The sequence below is a fragment of the Schistocerca americana genome, chromosome 3 (assembly GCF_021461395.2).
Source record: "Schistocerca americana isolate TAMUIC-IGC-003095 chromosome 3, iqSchAmer2.1, whole genome shotgun sequence".
Lineage (NCBI taxonomy): Eukaryota > Metazoa > Arthropoda > Insecta > Orthoptera > Acrididae > Schistocerca > Schistocerca americana.
In genome coordinates this window covers 509257254-509279649 of record NC_060121.1, presented here as the reverse complement: position 1 = coordinate 509279649, position 22396 = coordinate 509257254, and the positions used below count along the sequence as shown (strand labels likewise).

The 22396-nt window shown below is 41.6% G+C and overlaps 1 protein-coding gene across 1 annotated transcript; it reads right to left on the bottom strand.

The window, feature by feature from the left end:
• Positions 1-2359: 2359 nt before the first annotated feature.
• LOC124606113 (nuclear envelope phosphatase-regulatory subunit 1) lies at positions 2360-22350 on the bottom strand. The gene is made up of 4 exons (XM_047138076.1): positions 22209-22350; positions 21942-22013; positions 21723-21857; positions 2360-2777 (listed from the first exon to the last, which is right to left on the bottom strand). The coding sequence occupies exons 1-4, from the start codon at positions 22234-22236 to the stop codon at positions 2632-2634; spliced, it is 381 nt and encodes a 126-aa protein (XP_046994032.1). The 5' UTR covers positions 22237-22350; the 3' UTR covers positions 2360-2631.
• Positions 22351-22396: the final 46 nt, after the last annotated feature.

The window sequence follows — 22396 nt, the reverse complement described above, 5'->3', positions numbered from 1 at the left end:
TGACAAATTGGACTGTTTTGATTTTTGACATATTGACACACACACACACACACACACACACACACACACACACACACACCAAAATCAGATTTTTCATGTTTCCTATGAAATAAAACGCCCTTGACTAATGCCTGCTTAATGTTATTAAAGTCCTCCTGACACTTATCATCCCATAACTAAGGCCTATTTTTTTGCAACAAGTTGAGTAATGCATTACTGTTCATCATTTGTTGGGGTACGAATTTATGAGAAAAGGATGCTAGTCCTAAATAAGCTTTTAGTTGTTTTTTATTTCTTGGAGCTGGACAATTGTGTGTGGTATCAAGTTTTTTCGGATAAGGTAATATGCCTTGTTCCGACTCAAGTGTCCCAAAAATTTGGCTTAATCCTTACTAATACTAGACTTTTTTTAAACTGGCTGTTACTCCATAATCTGCAAATCATTGAAGTACCTGTTCAATCAGCCTGATATGTTCTAATCGAGTGGGTGTGGCTATTAACATGTTGTCTACATAAACTGTAACTCCGGTTGGTAATTGCTCAGATGTTGGAGTTGTGGGTATGTTTACATTTTGAACTCTTCAATTGTCACTGGTACCTGCTGTGGGACTCGTGACAATTTGTGGATAAATACCAACAGATTGTAGTTTGTTCACTGTAGCCTGTGTATTATTTACATGCATATTTTGAGATCCGGTAATACTTCCTTCCAAACAATTTCGGAGCCTATTTTCCACGGCTTGTAGGTTAACACTTTCGCTGTGGCTGACGCTTATAAGTGTCACAACAAGCCACGAGCCAGTGCGGCTGACGCTTATAAGTGTCCGCGCTCACTGTCAGATTACTCAGTTTAGTTGTAGCATCTAAGCTAGCATCAAAGCATGTGAACTTTTGTTTTGTATGGTCAGATATCGAACTTATATTGTTGGTAATGGCGGCTAATGAACCAACACCTTGACCTTCCAATGTGAAAAGGAGCAGAAAAAGTGTTAAATTGACAGAGGAACAGTTACTTAGTGTACTCGATGACAGTGATTTTCTGTGTAGTGAGGATGAGGCATACCATGGATATTGTCATTTAGAGGCTGCAAAAGAATTGCAGAGTGATGATAGCGAGGAAGCAGTGGTAAGGGTGGCTACAGAATAACTGGAGAGAAATTTTATGTTTAGAAAATCATTTGACAAAGCACGTTTTCACTATGTATACTTTAGAAACTAAGAGTGCAAAGATATACTATTCTGAATATCGTTTACAGAAATATCAGCAGAGTGCAAAATTGTATATGGTGGAGAGAAGCATTTCCACATAAATCCTACATGACACCACCCAAAAATATTTGTGAATAAAAATGAATATGCAGAATGCTGCTGGAATGCGACTAAAGGAGCTTTGTATGCTTTAGCAGTAAACACAATTTGCTTCGATTTATTGCTACTATGAATCATAAATTAAAATTACTCATCAAGCACTGGCAGGAGCAAACATGTACAAAAGTTATGGAAATGCAAGCTTTCAGAGCCAGTGGTTCCTTCTTCTGGCAGAAGGGCTGAAAGGGAAGAAAGAAGGACGAAGGAAGAGGACAGGCAAGGTTTAGGAAATGGGGAGGATATGGAATAGTCACCCAGAACCCCAGGTCAGTGATGACGTACTGGACGGGATGAGAAGAAAAGACTTCTCATCCCGTCCGGTAAGCCTGCCCAGACCTGTTGTTTTGGGTGACTTTTCCATAATTCACCCATTTCCTAAATCTTGCCAGTTCTCTTCCTTCATTCTTCTTCCTTCCCTTTCAGCCCTTCTGCCAGAAGAAGGAACCACTGGCTCTGAAAGCTTGCATTTCCTTAACTTTTGTATGTGTTTGCTCCTGCTGCCGCTTGTTGGCTGGATTTTTGTCTATCCAATTAGATTTTCAAATTTATTATTTTTGTTGATAGAAATTAAAACTAATACATTTAAATAACTTTTTTACAGGTGAAGTACAAAAGTTTGATAAATTAATATAAAAAAATTAAAAATAATGAGAATTGTGAAAACTGATTTGGCTGTGTTTGTTGTCTTTTTGTTTGAAAATGTCATTTCCATACAAATGCAATGAACATTCCTCTAATGTTTCGTAGCAGAAACATTGATGTAACTCGATCTTTGAACATTTCTGGAAAAATGTTTGATTTCTAACTAAAGGGAGATAAAAATATTAACTAGACGCACACTCCATTTTACAGTGAGTTATATGTACTATGTTATAAATAAATAAAAAATAAATAAGACAATCATTCACTGTTTTGTCACTGCACACTACACCTTCTTCAAATAAATGGTTTCTTTGCTGGACAGGAAAAACACAAAAAATGACTATTACAATTTGATTTGGTATATGTATTCTTTCTCTGGACATGAATTAAATATCAGATGAGTCACGCTGAAATTAATTCTGGTTTACAGAATGAAAAGGAACATAAAACCTTCACAAAATTATATTTCTAAAATCACAGTCCTTATGTTTATATCTATTTTAAAAGGCAATATTTACAATTTTGTATAGTCATTTCAAGTGGCAACAGCAGGGGGGGAATCACTTTACACATCTAAAAAACACCAACACTGTGAGAACAGTCTTTGTCGATAGGAACTAGTCAAGTAGCTGTTGGCCGAGGTTTTAGAATTAGTTTCCCCGTGTCATCACATGACATATTAAAATCTCCCAAAACTGCTCTAGTCCTTGCTGTTATAATGGATGGGGCAATCACTCGTTTATGGATGCCGAGGAAAAACAGAATCACTGAAAACAGAAACAAAAACAAATGTAAGTATATCCCATAATTATGTGTGATTTAATAATGTTTAGCACAAAAAATATAAGGATGAATAACATAATTAACTGCACTGCCATAAAATTTATTTTATTTAGATTAAAATATAAAAAAATTGCTTCCCTGCTAGATTAGATAATTTGCACTTTTGTCTCATCCTTCATTTTTTTTATATTGCACATTTCATAAAACAGATTATGATTTTTCAGTAGGGCATTTAAATGTAACTACACAGAGCTGATCACTTTTGAGACACTTACTGTCACTTTTAAAAATGATACTGATTGAGCTTTGATACACAGGCAAAAGAAATGTTTCACAAAGAATTTTAAAAGTATATTTATCAGGTAAAACTATTCAGGTAAGAAACTAATTTTTGAAAGTGCTTCACACCTCCGTCATGCAAATGTTAACTTGAGAAAGAAAATGTTAAATAATTACTCAACATATAGTGTGCTGACATGTCTGCTTGCTCTACTGTCAAACTTCTCATTCTTTGAAAAACAGTTTTCATCATATGATGATAACTTTTTCCTCTCAGTATGTTGTTCTACGTAACATTTTTTCACTAAAAGTAAAATTAAATTATAGTTCTGGCAACTTATATTTCAAATTTATTTATATGTGATAATGCAAAGTCATTGATGGAATATGAACAATGAAAGTAATAATGGTAACAACTCACCATATACTTGAGGTGTTGGGTGGTCAATATTCCCATAAAAGCTAAGTTTCATATAAATCCTCCTTCAGAGATAACAGAATACACACATTGATGTCAAACTTGGTTTCTCCTAGCATATCAAATATTCATATAACTTGCAGGAATTCAGATGGGGCACACACACATCAGCCACTGTATGCCAAAGACATTACCTGGCTTGCATTCCCACAAGTTATTTCAATCCATATACACCCCCATGGCTGCATCATCCTAGCCAACTACATTGCATTGGCATTGCAGTTTGACTAGGGAGAGAGGTTATATTGGAAGGAGTAGGAGAGAGGACAAAAGATGGGTCGGGGAGAAAGGGGGGGGGGGGGAGTCAGAGGGAGAGTTAGAGGCAAGGATGGCTGGGGTATGGAAATCTGTGATCTCGCACTGGTGCAGGCAAAGGAGTTTTGTGCGATGCACAGTAATGTGGAGGAGCGGATGAGGTGGGAGAGATGGAGCAGAGGAATAAGGGGACCACAGAGAGAAGGGTGTATTAAATGATTGGACACAGAATGGAGGAAGAAAGAGATTATAGAGTGCAGGGGGAGGGTATAAAATGAGTGAAATGGGGGGCAAGATGGTACTGATGAGAATGAGTGTGGGACACAGGTTGCCAGAGTTTGAGGTCAGGAGGATTATCAGTTTCAAGGATTTATTATAAGGACACCTATGTAATTCAAAGAAAATGGTATTTTGGGAGGACGAAAAGGGAGGGGGGTGAGATGAGAGATGGCTTGTGCAGGGTATGTCCTCTGGCAATGGTTTGAGAGTAGCTGTGGCAAACATATTGACCACAACATTTTTTAGTCTGTGTTAGCATGAAATACCACTTTTGAAGAGACGCGAAGGATTGTGGGTAAGACGCTCGACATTTACAGACTCAGAGGTAACCCTGGACCAAACTTATCCCATACCCAATGACAATCACTTGCCGACTGTGGAAGATCCAGGTGCAAGAACTGTCCTATTCATCTGGTTACAGGCACATCCTATTCTATTAGAGGCAGGAACAGCTGTGAAGCTAGTCATATCATATATCAACTCTGCCGTAACTTCTGCACAGCCTTTCCTGTGGGCATGACCACCAACCGACCATCCACATGAATGAATGGCCACCATCAAACATTGGGTAACTGTTGAGCTGACTACTCAATAGGAGAAAATACTTCTAAGCACAACATCCCCATGGCTGTTTAACAATCCATGATACCTGGATTTCCCACCCCTCTCTCCCAGTGCGAACTTCTCTGAAATACGTAAATATACTTTTCAATCCTACAATCCTCTTGGCACCTATCCCCACTAGCCATATCCCATGCCCACCTCCACCTGTCCCCATGCCTCCACACACTTCTTCACTCATTCTAAAACATGCTCTTACTGCCCCTTCCTCTCAGCCATCAGTCACCCTTGCCTCCAACCATCTCTCCCCCACTCCTTGCTTCGTTTCTCCCCTCACTTACTCCAGTCACTGATAACAACCCTCACTCTAGTGAAACTGCAGTCCCATTACATTGTTGTTGGTCAGTCTTTAGCTACAAGTATATTTTGTTAGTTCAGAGGAATGATTCATATGAAAGCTTATCAATGATTCAACCAATTTATGTGCCTCTCAACCATTACAGTCTTGGTTGCAGTGAGACGAATCCATAGTGTAGCCTGAGGTCTAGCTTAGCTCGAAAGGTGAAAATTTGGTTGTAAGATGGCAAGAGCCAAAGATTATGAATATGAAATGAAGGTTGTAATAAAAAACTGACCTATAGCATAGCTGAGTGTCCATGTTCAAGACACATACAACATACTTTCCATCATGAATGACTAAAATTACCAGGTAAATTCACAGAAGTTGTTTTGCAAAAAATCTCTGTTGAGTATTTTGATGCATATAATGTACATACATACATCATAAATCCACTATGAAAAAGGCAAGGGGGAGGGTTAGACATGCAAGTCTAACTGGTAATTCTACCGGTGGCTGTGTGAGTGTAAAAGTTAGATCAAAAATACAGAAGTCTGAGATTCATTACTAATTTTTTTTTCTTTTGCATATCTCTTCTTTCACTTCTGGGAATGAATTACGTAAATGAAATACACCAAGTTACACTGTAGTTCGAAATCTACTTTACACTGCTGGTTAACATGTAACTGGCTTGGTAAGTCATATTGTACATCAGACAAAGTCAAGGGCTTTGTACCTTTAATAGGCCTGTGCCCAGTAGGTAACAGTAGACATATTTTTTGTTCCATAGATCAATAATCAGGATGCATGTTCAAAATGTTATGACAAAAAAATTTACAAAAGAATATATATGTGTATGTCCCCTCTACAGATGCTATTCAAAATGAGGGGCAATGAAGTACACATGAGGGGGAGGGGGGGGGGGGAATCTTTACAAAATTCATACCAACTTTAGCACAGACATTCAAATGTACATACACTACAATCCATAAGATAATTTTGCAACACTTACTGACCAGGCCACATTGCTGCAATGAAGAGAGCAGAAGTCAGATGTATATATAATACATCCATATATATTATAAAAGTGGATTTGGTGTGTGTGTGTGTGTGTGTGTGTGTGTGTGTGTGTGTGTGTGTGTGTGTGTGTGTATGTGTATGTGTGTTTCACATCTCCTCCTATGTTTCACATCTCCTCCTAAACCACTGGACCAATTGCAAGCAATCTTGATGAACTATACCTTACCGTCAGGCAACAATCGCTGTGGGGGTAAGAACCCTACCTATCAAAGAAGTGGAGGGCAGAAATGAAAATGAAGCATAGGCTGCATGCATGTGTTTCCAGACTTTGTTCACCCAGTATTTGAGAATGAGAGCCCTTAGTGACTCGCAATAAACTTTACATACGATTTCAAACCTTTACAAAATTTTTTCTCACTGACACCTCCCACAAAATGATGAAAGGAAAAAAGTTTATCAATTACTTCTTTTACACTGTTCACACAATAAATGTACTACACAAGACAAAACGTTATAATTTATTACTTCTTCACTAAGTACTGTACTTACGACACATTTTGCACACAGTATGCACATACAGCACTGAATGTTATCTGCAAAATTATATCATTGTAAAACATGTGGTTCAGGAGGTATGATATCATTAACAATGAGATGCATCAAAAACTGGTGCATCATGAATGACATTTGAATTTATTACTTCTTTGCAACTAACTCTATTCGCAATAAATTTCGCAGGCACTATCCACATATGTTGCTGAATATACCTTCAATATTACTTCATTGTAAGACACACAACTGAAGAGATGTGACATTATAAATATTGATGTGCATAAAAAACACCTGCACTTTGCATGAGATTAAAATCAGTTACTTCATTCTTACTACATCTATTCGCAACACATTTTGCTGACACTATCCACATACACTGCTGAACATACCATCAAAATTATACTACTGTACAACTCACAGTTCAGGAGATATGACATCATAAACATTAAGCACGAGGCCACACGCTGTGGGGTACGGGTAAGTCATATTGTACATCAGACAAAGTCAAGGGCTTTGTACCTTTGTACCTAAATAAATATTTGGCCACCACCATGGCTCTCTGCTGGTTATTTGATATTATTAAACAGATGGTTTTATTAATAAATTTGTCAAAGTAGCAAAAGGATCTGATCACCAATAAATCCCTTGGGCTTACATATTTACACCTACATAAATACCTTGAAAATCACCGTATGTTGTATGGCGAAGCGGACAGTACGTTGTACCAATACTAGTCTCTCCCTTCCTATTCTACATTCAAATGGAACAAGTGAAAAATGACTCTCTGTATGTCCAAATTTCTCGTCTTGTCTTTGTGGTCTTCCCAGTAAATGTAAGTTGGCAGCAGTAGAATCACTCTGCAGTCAGCTGCAAATACCTGTTCTCTAAACTTTCTCTTCCGTGTTTCATGAAAAGACCCAACAGGGATCAACACACACATGTTGACTGAAGCTTCTTTCAAATGGCACTTCGTCAGTACTTAAATTTTTATTATTTGCTGGCAACCCATTAACTGTGTTGTTGATATTATAAAATGATGTATTATTTATGACAAATTTCTGTACATAGAGGCATCAGTGGTCTGGAAGTGGACACCCAGGTCAGGATGGTCAAATCAGTGACAAAGATGTGAAATGCCAAACTCTGAACCGCGAAAAAAGAGATACACTGGTGGCACATAGGGAAGTGAAGAGATGGCCACTAAGACCAAAACTTAATGGGAGGTTTGGGAGAGCCAGAGAGGAGCTTGTTAGCTGTTCAGGTGCTGCTGAGCAAGTGACATCTCTTCACTCTGCCCCTGCAGGTCTGCACCCAAGGCACCACTTGACCCTCTTACACTACCCCACTGGCCAAGGAGGTTGAATGAAGTTCACTGAAGGTATCCCTCATTCAGCACTCCTTACTGTGAGAACATTTACAGGTCATCATCTAATGATGACGGCATGAGAGACTGTGGGTGGTCAGTCAAGCATCCATGGTTGTAGCAAAGAATTATGAACTATCATTACAAAATAAAAATAAAAACTACTACCTCTACCCTCTCCAGGCAGGTGGTTCCTGCACAATTCATTAATGAGTAAATTTATTATTTGGGAGACTATTAGAATGAGACAGTGAGTGAGTGAATGTGCATGAGCTTTCTATGTCTGATTAAGGACTTAGTCTGTTAGCATATCGAGCATTATTTTTCATTGCGCTTGTGTATTACTGTCTCCTGTACGTGGTGAGTGGCAATATCATTTCCGTATTGTTGAAATGCCACTTCTACACATGCTCCCTGATGCTGCTCTATGCAACATTTGTTAATGTCTATGTTAATATATGTATGGCAACTCCTGGTGAATGTGGCTACTCCTTCATTCCCCACTTCTGCTATACATAAGTGATACACTAAACTAATTCATGTAACACTTAACATATCTATACTAATGTGTCACATGATAAGGGAGACAGATTACATCAAATCAGTTTGATGATTCATCTACTCAGTACTCCAGTATAATGACAAAAATGTAGCAAAAAATAAGCATAAGCAAATAGGGAGCATCATGCAGTATACAGGGGTTGGTGACAAGATCATTGTCACAATACCGAACACCATAACAACCAAATTCACCAAAAATAAACTATTTAAGAATGCAGAAAAAAAATCTGATCAACGCCTTCCTAAGAGAGAGTTCCACTACTCCTAAACTAACTATGTAAATGCAGACCCGATTCGGCTTAAATTCAAAGAAATGATATTGATGGTAGTTGAGAGATTTATATCAAAGAAATTAATGAGAGAGATTTGTCTTTCCCATTCAGGTGGAGGACATACCTAGTACGATCCCAAGTACTCGAAATAATCAAAAGGAACTTTAAGAATGTATGACCCTTGCCCAGGTATAAGCAGCCCTTTCAACTCAGAATTAACTCTCCTGAAATGAGAATTCAAATGAAGATAATAATGGCAGCTCAGAATAAGTACAAATGCAAAACTGAGAGCTTGATACCCTGTGTTCCAGCTCATACTCTTACAATGTACTCATGGCCTCTGAAAATCCTACTGCACAATTCTCCTACTATAGCCACAGAGCCTTCCTTGACGAAATATTTACACAGTCATCTCATGTCTCTGTCACCTGGCCCTGGGTAGCACTAGGTTTAGAAACACTGTTGACCTGATACACTGATCCTAGTAATGCACTGTGGTCTTCAAATTAAAATTTGACTGAGGACAGCTTTAAATTATACACACAAACCTTAAGTTTTATACTATAAGCCTAGTAATTGGTTGGATTGGTTTGTGGGATTGAAGAGACCAGACTACTAGAGCCATCAGTCCCTTTTTCCATGAACTTGAAACCACCACAAGGAATAAAAACAAACAATGGAGATGACAAGAGACGACACAGGACAAGAAAGACAAAGACAGAGACCAGACAAAAGGAATTAAAATCACACCGAGTGAGACAGTGGTTGGCCGATCATAGAAACAAAAAAAAGGAAAAGCCAACAACCAAGAAACACACTAAAAACCCCAGTCTAAAATTGTAGGCCAAATGCCAGACTCAACACAAAAAAAGGACAAACACTTAGATCAAGCAATAAAAAAACCCTGCATGAATAAAACTCAAAACTAAATCTGCCATCGCAATGTCATCTGATAAAAGTGCAAGAAGAGTATCAGGCAGTGCAAACGTCTGCCTGAGCGGAGTTAAAAGCGGGCAGTCCAACAAGATGTGGACCACAGTCAAAGCTGACTCAAAGCGACATAAAGGTGGATCCTCGTGGCGTAATAAATAGCTGTGCGTTATCCAGGTGTCGCCAATGTGCAGCTGGCAGAGGACAACAGAGTCCTTGTGAGAGACCAGCAAGGAAGAGCGCCACACACCGGTAGCCTCCCTGTTAGCCTGAAGTTTGTTGGGTGAAGGAAGGGTGTGCCATTCTTCACCCCAGGTGTGAAGTACCTTCTGCTGCAAAACTGACCTGAGGTCACTCTCCGAAAGGCCAATCTCCAAGGCTGGGGCACCAATAGCCTCTTTGGCCAGTGTGTCAACACATTCATTTCCCGGGATGCTACATGACCCGGGGTCCACACAAAGACCATGGAGCGGCCGCAACGGGCAAGAGTATGGAGGGACTCCTGGATAGCCATCACCAGACGAGATCGAGGGAAACACTGGTCGATAGCTCGTAAACCACTCAGGGAGTTACTACAGATAACGAAGGACTCACCTGAGCAGGAGCGGATATACTCTAGGGCGCAAGAGATGGCGACCAGCTCGGCAATGAAAACACTGCAGCCAGCTGGCAATGAGCTTTGTTCATAATGATGCCCTAGAGTAAGAGCACAACCGACATGACCAGCAACCATCAAACCGTCAGTATAGACAATGTCAGAGACTTTAAACACGGCAAGGATTGAAAGAAAGTGGCGGTTGAGGGCCTCAGGAGGGACTGAGTCTTTCGGGCCCTGTGCCAAATCGAGCCGAAGGCATGGGCGGGGCACACACCATGGGGGGTACATGCAGAGGGGCCCGGAAAAGAGGTGGAAGAGGGAAAACCTCAAGCCCAGAGAGAAGAGCTCCGACACAAACTGATCGTACACCCTGACCCGGGCCGCCGTTCCGGAAGATGGACGACCGCCTGAAGGAACAGGAGACGATAACTGGGATGCCCGGGCAAGCTACTAATGTGTGTAGCATAAGTGGCCAGTAATCATTGCGGCTGGAACCGCAATGGAGGGACACCTGCCTCCATAAGTATGCTGTTGACAGGGCTTGTCCGGAAAGCTCCACTGGCAAGTCAGATCCTGCTCTGAAGGATGGGGTCCAGCAACCACAATGCAGAAGGGGATGCCGAACCATAAGACAGGCTCCCCTAATCTAGACGGAACTGAATTAATGCCTGGTACAGCCGTAGAAGGGTAGACCGATCAGCACCCCAGCTGGTGTGACTCAAACAACGAAGAGCATTAAGATGCCACCAGCACATTTGTTTAAGCTGCCGAATATGAGGCAGCCAAGTCAACCGGGTATCGAAAACCAACCCCAAGAACTGATGCGTCTCCACCACAGCAAGAGGTTCGCCATCAAGATAAAGCAACGCCATCAAGATAAAGCCGTTGCTCAGGGTGAACAGTGCGTCGCTGGCAGAAATGCATAACGCAGGTCTTGGCAGCCGAAAACTGGAAGCCACGCACTACAGCCCAAGACTGCACCTTTCGGATAGTGCCCTGCAGCTGCCGTTCAGCAGCTGCAATGCCAGTGGAGCTATAGTATAGGCAGAAGTAGTCAGCATACAAGGAAGATGAGACAGCAGCATGCCCATTCATTGCAATCAAAAAGAGGCAGACACTTAAGACAGATCCTTGCGGTACCCCATTCTCCTGAACTATGGAGGAACTATGGGAGGCCGCAACTTGCACACGGAAGGAATGAGGCGACAGAAAATTTTGTATGAAAATCGGGAGCGGACCCCGAAGACCCCAACCATGAAAAGTAGAGAGGATGTGATGTCGCCATGTCGTGTCGTATGCCTTCCGCATGTCAAAAAAAGACGGCGACCAGATGCTGATGGCGGGCAAAGGCCGCACAGACGGCGGACTCCAGGCACACCAGATTATCGGCGGCAGAGCAGCCCTTACGGAAACCACCCTGACACGGAGTCAGAAGGCCCTGAGACTCAAGTAGCCAACTCAACCTCCGGCTCACCATGCGTTCGAGCAACTTGCAAAGAACGTTGGTGAGGCTAATGGGGCGGCAGCTCTCCACCTCCAGTGGGTTCTTGCCAGGTTTCAACACAGGGATTACAACGTTTTCCCACCATTGTGCTGGGAACTCACCCTCAACCCAGATACGATTGAAAAGGTCTCGGAGGCGTAACTGGCAGTCCACGGAAAGGTGTTTGAGCATCTGACAGTGGATGCAATCTGGCCCGGGAGCCGCATCAGGGCAAGCAGCTAGGGCACTTTGGAATTCCCACTCACTGAACGGAGCACTGTATGATTCGGGGTGGCGCGTGTGAAATGAAGGGCTCTGACATTCCAACCGCTCTTTTAGGGAGTGTAACGCCAGTGGGTAATTTGCAGAAGCAGAACTCTGAGCAAAACACTCCACTAAGCGGTTTGCAATTGTGTCGGAGTCAGTACAGACTGCTCCATTCAGTGAAAGCACAGGTACGCTGACGGGGGTCTGATAGCCATAGAGTCGCCTAATCTTGGCCCAAACCTGCAATGGAGAGGTACAGAGGCCAATGGTGGAGACAAACCTTTCCCAGCACTCCTGCTTGTGTTGGTGAATGAGGCAGTGGGCTCGTGCACGGAGCCGTTTAAAGGCGACGAGATGTTCCAATGAGGGTTGCCGCTTATGACACTAGTGTGCTCACCTGCGATCTTTAATTGCCTCAGCGATCTCGCGCAACCACCAAGGCACAGTCCTCCGCCAATGGGACCCAGAAGAACAGGGAATGGCAGATTCTGCGGTAGTAACGATGCCGGTGGTGACCAAGTGAACCACCGCATCAATGGCGTCATTGGAAAGAGGCTCAATAGTGGCAATGGAGGTGAACAAGTACCAGTCAACCTTATTCATAGCCCATCTGCAGGGGCGCCCAGAAGAGTGACGCTGTAGCAGTGACAGAAAGATTGGAAAGTGGTCACTACCGCACAAGTCGTCATGCACACCCCATTGGGCAGATGGTAATAGGATAGGGCTGCAGATCGAAAGATCGATGGCTGCGTACGTGCCATGTGCCACACTGAAATGTGTGAAGGCACCATTATTTAAAGGAGGAAGGTCGAGCTGTGCCAGTACTTGCTCAATGATGCTGCCTCGGCCTGTAGCCACTGATCCACCCCACAGAGAGGGTTATGGGCATTGAAGTCGTTCAGTAACAGAAAAGGTGGTGGCAATTGGGCTATCAGACCAGCCAGGACATGCTGTGGAACATAACCATCCGGTGGAAGATAGAGACTGCAAACAGTAACAGCCTGAGGCATCCACACCCAAACAGCGACAGCCTCTAAAGGTGTTTGTAGAGGGACAGACTCGCTGTAAAGGGAGTGAAGGACGTAGATGCATACACGACCAGATACCCTCTCATAAGCTGCCCGGTTCTTATAATAACCCCGATAGTCACGGAGGGTGGGGGTTCGCATCGCCGGAAACCACGTTTCCTGAAGAGCAATGCAGAGGAAAGGGTGAAGGCTGAAAAGTTGTCAGAGCTCAGCAAGATTGTGGAAAAAACCGATGCAGTTCCACTGGAGGATGACATTGTCCATGGCCAAGAAAGGCGTGAAGGGACCGAGGAGACAGATTACGCCACTAGGTCACCTGCTGCCACCGACTGAGTACCTGTGCGAGTGACAGCCATTGTGTCTGAGAGTCCGGTGAGACCTAGGTCCTCGGCGGACGCCAGAATCTCTACCTCACCCTCAGAGACAGAGCTTGTAGGCTGCGGTGGGGTGGGTGCCACCGCAAGTTCTTCTTGGGCTTTTCTTGCTGCTCTTTGGGTTTCTCTGCCTGTGAGGGCTTCACTGATTCAGTCTCCGGGACGGAGGAGGATCGCGAAGCCCTACGACCAGCTGCTTGTGGGCACTTATGCCACTGCCAGGCATCATCCTTCCCACTTGTGGAAACCTGGAAAGGGAGGGACCCAAGGGACCCCTTACGAGTGAGAGGAGCTGAAGAAGTTGGACACTTCTCCAACTTGGAAGAGGGGACGGATGTCCCTGATAGGTGAGGGGGGGGTGGGGGGGAGGGTTAGTTGGTCCCAAAGTAGGTGGCGCAGGAGCAACAGTGTGGGTAGTGTCCTCCATTGGCAAGGGGGCATGCGGAGTTGTATGGCTCAGTGAGCCGACTGGAATTCGCTGAACTCATGGGGCTATCACAGTTGTCATAGTGGTGGCATATGAGGAAGTCATTCGCACAGAATGGAGTCGTTCATACTTCCTCTTAGCCTCAGTATAGGTCAGTCGGTCTAGGGTCTTACATTCCATGATTTTCCACTCTTTCTGTAAGATCCTGCAGTCTGGCGAGCAAGGTGAATGATGCTCTCCGCAGTTGACACAGATGGGAGGCGGGGCACATGGAGTATTGGGATGTGATGGGCGTCCGCAATCTCGACATGTGAGGCTGGAAGTACAGCGGGAAGACATATGGCCAAACTTCCAGCACTTAAAGCACCGCATCGGGGGAGGGATATAGGGCTTGACATCACAGCAGTAGACCATCACCTTGACCTTCTCCGGTAATGTATCGCCCTCGAAGGCCAAGATGAAGGCACCGGTAGCAATCTGATTATCTTTTGGACCCCGATGAATGCACTGAAAAAAATGAACACCTCGACGCTCTAATTTGGCATGCAGCTCATCATCAGACTGCAAAAGAAGGTCCCTATGGAAAATAATACCGTGGACCATATTTAAACTCTTATGGGGTGTGGTGGTAACTGAAACATCCCCCTACTTGTCACAAGCAAGTAACCTTCGTGACTGGGCAGAGGACGCTGTTTTTATCAATACTGACCAAGAGCTCGTTTTGGACAAGACCTCCACCTCCCCAAACTTGTCCTCTAAATGCTCTATGAAGAATTGAGGCTTTGTTGACATGACAGACTCTCCATCAGCTCTTGTACAAACTAGGAACCAGGGCGAATAACTGTCACTGCCATCCTGAGACTTACACTCCTCCCACGGTGTGGCCAGGCAAAGGAACAATTTGTGATCATATTTCTGAGCGTTGAATTGAGCCTGAGAACGCTTAGAGACTGCTGGCAGCTCGCCACCAGCAAGAGATGATGTACCACACTTCATTGTGGGTCATCTGCCCGATGCCACCCACTACAACCAAGGGCCCTCCCCACGGGCACCACCCAGCCTTAGCAAGGGCCACCTGGCAGGATAGCCACTGCCGGGAGTCTTGATGCCCCAGGGAGATAGGCATCTACTCCTTGGCATACGGCACAGCCATCAGCAGAGCGCTCCTTGTGTCGTCAGGGGGCTACAACCAACAGGGTACTTGGCGGCCCCACCGCAATGGACTGGCTACCGTGCTGGATATTAGGTGCAAGGAAGTCCATGGTCGTCGTCTCCACAAAAAGCAACACTGCACAGCGCATGGTGGAAATCTCACCCAGGAATGTATCCTCGCTCAAGAGATGGAGAATGAGCGGGATGGCAATGCGACAACGAGAAAGTTGGCAAAAGGTCTCAATGCACGACAGACACAATGCACCATGTAAGGCGCCCTTCGCCAATTGGCTCGCTCTTCAGAAGAATTCAGAAATATGGAGGTCAAACACGAGAGGGGACCATCACGTATAGGCCGAAACGTTTGAGACTCCTTTTAGTCACCTCTTATGACAGGCAGGAATACTGCGGGCCTATCCTAACCCCTAAACCGCAGGGGAGGGGGGAGGGGGGGGGGCTAGTAATTCTTCCAAGCTGGCAGAGAGATGATGCAAACAGCAAAAGTGATAAATAAAAATAAAGTAACCACAAACTGAATCAAAATTCAGTGAGATAATAGTGCTGTTGTATGTTAGCTCAACAGGAATAATAATAATAAGTCTGCCAGCTTCCAAGCCTTTTCAAAGTGACTATCATTCCACAGATTAATAACAAAAACTTATTTATGGCACAATTGGTGCACGAATGACGATATTACTCGCTTTTCTCAGCCAGTTACTAGTCTGGTATATAACTAATGCAGCTAATCAGTATACATACTAGCATACACTTCCTTCAATTTATTTAATATACAAAGATAAATATTTTGAAACTTGAAAATCAAAATTTTCATTAATTTGATCTTGAGTTACACTGAAGTTTATTAAAAAATTTCCCACCACAGTTAAAAACAGTTATGGAAGGAGGAAAAGATATCAATAAGAAATCTGACTTTTCAGAGTAAAATTGAAACACACAATACAATGGTATTGAAGTAAATTAAGAATGATTATGAGTTAGTTGAATCTCTTGATGCCTGAGAATGAGGTTAAAACCCTGAAAAGCACCATAAAATGCTAAGAAATGCACAGAAAAGTAAGGTTAGGTTATTTCATCAGAATATTAGGGTACTAAATAATAACCAGAAGAACTTTTTGTCTGTCTGGATAATTTTAAAGCCCTTAAAGGGGTAAGACGTCCTATGCCTTTGCAAGCGCAACATAACAACAGTATTAAAGAAGTTAAATATAAAAGATTACACCACAGTAGCTTATTCGTGCAAAACTAATATGGGAAAAAGAGGAGGCGTTGCATATATTAGGACAGAATACAAGTTCATACCAGACACAAGTAGATTTTATAGTGATCTGCGCACAGAAGTGTGTGGTGTGGTGTTTTGTGATGGTGGTGGTGGTGGTGTGTGTGTGAGTGTGTGTGTGAATGAATACTTAAAAATAATTCACTTTTCATTGTAACTGTAGACAGAGTGCCACTGGAAAATATTGTATTATTTATGTGGCACACAGAGTCCTTACCATACCATCTGTCAGACAGCAGTGAGCAGTAAATAGTCTTTGATGATTTCAGTGGAGATTTTGTAAATGATTATGACATAAAAGAATGATTTAGAACCCTTATTTGGATTCTACAATTTGGTGTAAGTAATTGAATTTCCAACAAGGGTTGATAAAAGACAGTAGGACGAACTGACAATGTTTTCTTTGATGAAGCTCAAAGCAAACAGTAACTGTATACCCAATAACAAATGCTGTCTTTGATTATGATGGACAATTAGATGGAGCCTTACGGAATGTAAATAATTTTGATGTGTAGGATACCACGCACCAGATAGCAGAAGCAGTGAGTTGTCAACAAGCAAAACTTTGCCACCTATCTACACATCAGCAACTGCCCCCCCCCCCCCCCCCACACACACACAAACACACTGTGTGTCCAGCTGGCACATACTAGTCTTGTAGGTGTACAGGGGTGTGTGTGGAGGGAGGCGAGCACTATAGCTCATTAAAGGATTTTTTTTTCTGCAGGCCATCAAAGTCTTATCAGTTTCTTGTGTGCCTGTCAACAAATCAATGCCTCTGCTATTCAGTCAGTGGTCTCCTTTATTTATATTCTGCTAGAACTTCTCTTAGTTTATTTATAATGCCTTACTACAGATACTCCTCAGTGGAAATCAGAATAATTAATGACACCTGGAAAAATGTTTTTAAGAATCTTTTACAAGATACAGCCTCTGATGAAATTTATAAGAAACTAAATGCTGACATAAAATTTAATATAGTCCATGATAAACTCATAGCATCTCAAAACAGTTTTCCATATAAGCTAATCAAAAAGGACACTAAAAGCAGTCATGAAAAAAGTCATGGATCACTAGATGCATCAAAGAATATTGTGAAAGGAAAAGGGAAATGCATCTGTTGTCATGATCACTTCAGTAATTGCACACTGGAAAAAACTACTCATAATTACTAAGAAAAGTTAGTAAAAATCAAAGAAAAGCACACTATTTTAGAAATAAGTAATTTTGACAGCTATTTAAGTATCCATAGAATGTAGTGAAAGGAGAGAGAGGACAACAAGTCACAGAAGATAAGATATTATCAATAATGATTTAAGTTCAAAAATGGTTCAAATGGCTCTGAGCACTATGGGACTCAACATCTGTGGTCATATGTCCCCTAGAACTTAGAACTACTTAAACCTAACTAACCTAAGGACATCACATACATCCATGCCCGAGGCAGGATTCGAACCTGCGACCGTAGCAGTCGCGCGGTTCCTGACTGAGCGCCTAGAACCGCTAGACCACCGCGGCCGGCAATGATTTAAGTGGAAGGGCTCTAAATGATCAGTCATAGGAGGCAGGTATGTTTAATAACCATTTCTTAAATATAGAAGAAAATACATAAACAGTTTAAGAGAAAAATCACAGTAGCATGTTGAAAAACCAACTCTAAAAACTGAATCATATGGATGTCTCACCCATTTCTCCTTATGCAACTGAGAAAATTATATATTCTGTCAAATATACAAGCTCATTTGGATTTGATAGTGTTCTGAACAGAATACTAAAGACTTGTTCCCTTATAATAACCACTGTGTTTTCTGAAATATGTCATGCACCAGCACCTCTGACCACTTTCCAAAAGAGAGTGATATATGCCACTGTTGATCCCCTCTAAAAGAAAAGTAATAGATGTCTGTAACTATCAGCCGGTTTCACTACTGACATCATTCTACAAAATTTCAGAGAAGGTGATGTATTCTAGAATATTATTCCACTTGAGCAACAATAGTATCTTAAAAAAAACAACACAGTTTTGAGTTCAGAGGAGCTGCTTAACTGAGAATGCCATTGACACATTCATTCACCAAATTTTGGAAGCATTAAATGACAGAAGAGGACCAGTTGGTATTTTCTGTGATCTATCTAAGGCATTTGTATGAATCACAATTTTCTCTAGATGACGTGGTATTTTATGGAATTTATGGTATAGCTAACAAATGGATGTCATAACTACCCTAAAGAATGCTAATAGGCGCCCTTAATAATTCAATCAATATAAGCAGGGAAAACTCTTCTGACTGGAGATAAATCACTCATAGGGTTTCACAAGGCTCAATCAAGGTCCACTGTTGTTTCTCATATACGTAAACAATCTTCCATCTCATGTACGACAAGCAAAGTCATTCTTTTGAAGATGACATAGTCAAGCTGACCTAAGAGGATCCTTGACAGTTCCAGTGGGCTGAGCACCATGACTTCATGGGCCTATCTCAAGCAGTCATGTAACACAATTTTGTAAATGTCTCTATTGCAATGCCAACACCACAGCTACATAGATTATCATTTACACCTGCACCCAACAGGGCTATGGAGCTGCAAGGTGGCAACAGAGCTTCTAGCTGTCAAGAATCTTCTTAGGCTGACTCCACTACAGTATTGTAATCAATCTAAACATCCATACAGCAAGAGAAGAAATGGTACATATCATTCTTAGAAGTATTATTGCATGGTTTTTCTGCAAATGGCCTCACTCTCAATTTAAAAAAGACACATGTTCAGTTTTGTACATCTAGAGGTACTACACAAATAATTAGTGTAACGCATGATGAAGAAATAATAACTAAGATAAAAACATCAAAAATTTATAGGTGTCCATACGGATGAGAATTTGAACGAGAGGAAAAAAAAAAAACTGGAAATCCTAAACAAATTAGTTCAGCCACATTTGCACTTCAGATCATTGTAAATTTTGGGAGAGACAAATCAGTACATCGACATATTTTTATTCACTACTGTCATATGGAATCTGGGGTAGCTCGTCTTTAAGAATGGAAGTCTGTGCTGCTCTAAAATGTGCTGTAAGAATAATATGCGGTGTTCACCCACAATCATATTGTAGGCATCTGTTTAAGAAGTTAGGAATTTGACCACTGCTTCATAGTATATTTATTCTTTCAAGAGGTCTATCGTAAATGATCCGCAGCAGTTCAAAAGGAAAAAAGATGCACATGATCACAAAACAAAAAGAAAAAATTACATTCATTACTCCATATTAAGATTGTCTTTAGCATGAAAAGGTATGCACAATGCTGCCACAAAAATTACTGACACATACCCAATGATACAAATTGTCTGACTGATGGCAAAGTTAAATTTCAAACAAAATGAATAAGTTTCTCCTTTCTCCTTGACAATTCTTTCTCTCTCCTATTCCTCTGTATTTCCTCCCCCCCCCCCACCAAAAAAAAAGAGAAACAACAGGTTGCAAATTGTCAACAAGTAGCTGTATTTACATCGGAATGTGTACTAATGTGAATGTAAAATGACTCAGTCCACATCACTAGAATTGGAAATACGGAAGCGTCCGATCCTACCCGTCTGCTTTGACCCATGACGTCACAAATATGGCGGAAACAAAAACAAACACACACACTTTCCACAAGAAGCCTAATGACACTAACTGGACAAGCGCGGGAAATGGGGTGTTTTGGGTGGGGGGGGGGGGGGCAAACTAAATATAAACAAATTTAGACGCCTTGCGTAGCTACAACGTGTAAGTGAAGACAGCCATGCATGAATACCCACCCACCTCCCCAAGGGTCGTAACCCCTGCAACCCATAGAAGATAAAGATGCTTCAGTAGCTGATTAGTGTTTTTTGTCTTTTTAAAAACAAATCTCACGGGATAGAACGAACAGATCAGAAAGATAAATATAATAAACTAAAACAGAAATTCGAGGAAACATATAATTAAAATAAGTAATAAGTGTTTTTAAATTAAAAAAAAAAAAAACTCACGAGATAGAACGAACAGACCAGAAAAGTAAATAAAATAAGATAAAACGGAACTGAAGACAGCCACACTCAAACCAAACTCCGCGCCGTCATGACGTCACACACAACAACACCCTTACGTCACGGGTCAAAGCCGACGTGTTGGATCGGACGCTTCTGTCGACCCCTAGAATTAATCGTTCAAATTATGCATGGAATTAAGACATTACTTTTAGAGGTGACAATAATGTGGTGAGGTGTGATGTCATGAATGGGGACAAAAAGAGACTGATCAGAACTGTGACAATTATTTTCTTCTTTTATTTCCTCACAACAGGAGTCACAAAAGCATTAATGAGTTTTGACAAGCCCTTAGTTGTCAGCAGACTGTGACATGCTTCAATTGGTAACAATACAATGGGAAACTCAACGTCACCACTTGCAAAACATGCAAACGCTTTTGTGAGTGTTCTAACACGAAAATATAAGATAATTAATCAACTGTATAAGCTCCAGAGACAGTCTGCATTTTTTTTTTCAGGTCGCTTCTATATTACTGCTTCTGAGCATTTCAGTGATACAGTGCACATTTTACAAATATTAGGATTTGATATTTGTCATGGGTCAAAGCAGATAGGTGGTATCAGTATCTTCAGTGTTTCCATTGAAGGTGCCATTCAATCTGAGCATAATATTCCCATCAACAAAGCACGGTAAAAGTTAAATAGGACCTGACCCCTTTCATGTCTTATAGTTTATGTCTGTTATATGTAAAGAAATAAAAGTTAAAATGCTCTGAGACATGTCCACTTAGCACTTTCAGTTTCTAATATGGAAAGTGCATTTAAATATGGAAAAAAAAGCTACACTGCAGGTCAATCTGTCACCACAGAAAATTTGGCTTTCACATTCATTGGATTTGCCGAGTCACAAGCACCTTGGGCTACTCTACAGATATCTCTGTCACCACAATCAGATTTCAGCAGAGAGGAAGAGGAGAGGTAATACTATATACTCTAGCACAGAGCAGTCAAAACTAAAAATAAATTTATAATTTTTTTTCTTTAAAGAGAGAGATTTAATTAAGTTTTCCACAAAGTGAAATATATCCCATTTCATACCTAAAATTGTTATTTTTGATTTTTTAGCAAAAAAGATCTAATGATTTTAACCTCAAACATGTAACAAATTTATAAAAACCATATGCTTACAAAACATACCTTTGGATCACACGGATTAACAATATGCACCTTTTTTAGTATGGCCGGGGGAGGGTAAGTGGGGGAGGGAGACGGGGAGAGAAGGTGACAACATTGTCTGTTGGGAACATACGAAGCCTCTACTTTTTAAGCTTGATCCACAATTTCTGAGTACGATTGATTTATCTGTAACCACGTCGAACTGAGACACATTGGTCGTAGAAATCACATACCTAATGAAATGCTAGCAAGCGTAAAGAACGGATGATTCCACAAAGACTGCATAAACGACACAGATGCTGTGACGGGGTCCGTTAGCCAGTGCCATGCACCCACTGCTGTGCAAACGGATATCACTGCCAGCAGGACTGAAATAAAAATCAGTTGCATACGCAAAAACGTTATGTGTAGTGCAAATCCAAGGAATGCAAAATAGTGATAATTATACATACTTCTCCATCGTATGGTGGACGGCTGAAGGCAAGCAATAACCTCCGTCAATCGCCGCTCAAACGCTTTCAGGTCTATTAATAACACGATATGTTAATAAACACTTACAAAGTATAAACACACTGCAAATGTCACGCAAGCACGCTGAACACATTACTTGATAATAATGAGTATGGTGCTATTCTTTTCGTGGAAGAAAGCTTAGAAGTATTTGTAGCAGATGGAAAAAGTAAACGTAAACTCTAAAGAAAATATCATATTTTTCTAACCTTCACAAGCTGTCTGTTCTAAGGACATCACTCACAAACTTCAAAAACACCACGGTACAGTAATAATAAACATCAAGACTTCACAGCGCATGATACTATGGTTTTAACATCTTTGGTTACTAGTCGCGATCAGTGATCCCGGCAGTATAGCAATCACTGAGATGCGGCAGCGAGTTCTCTCCTCGACG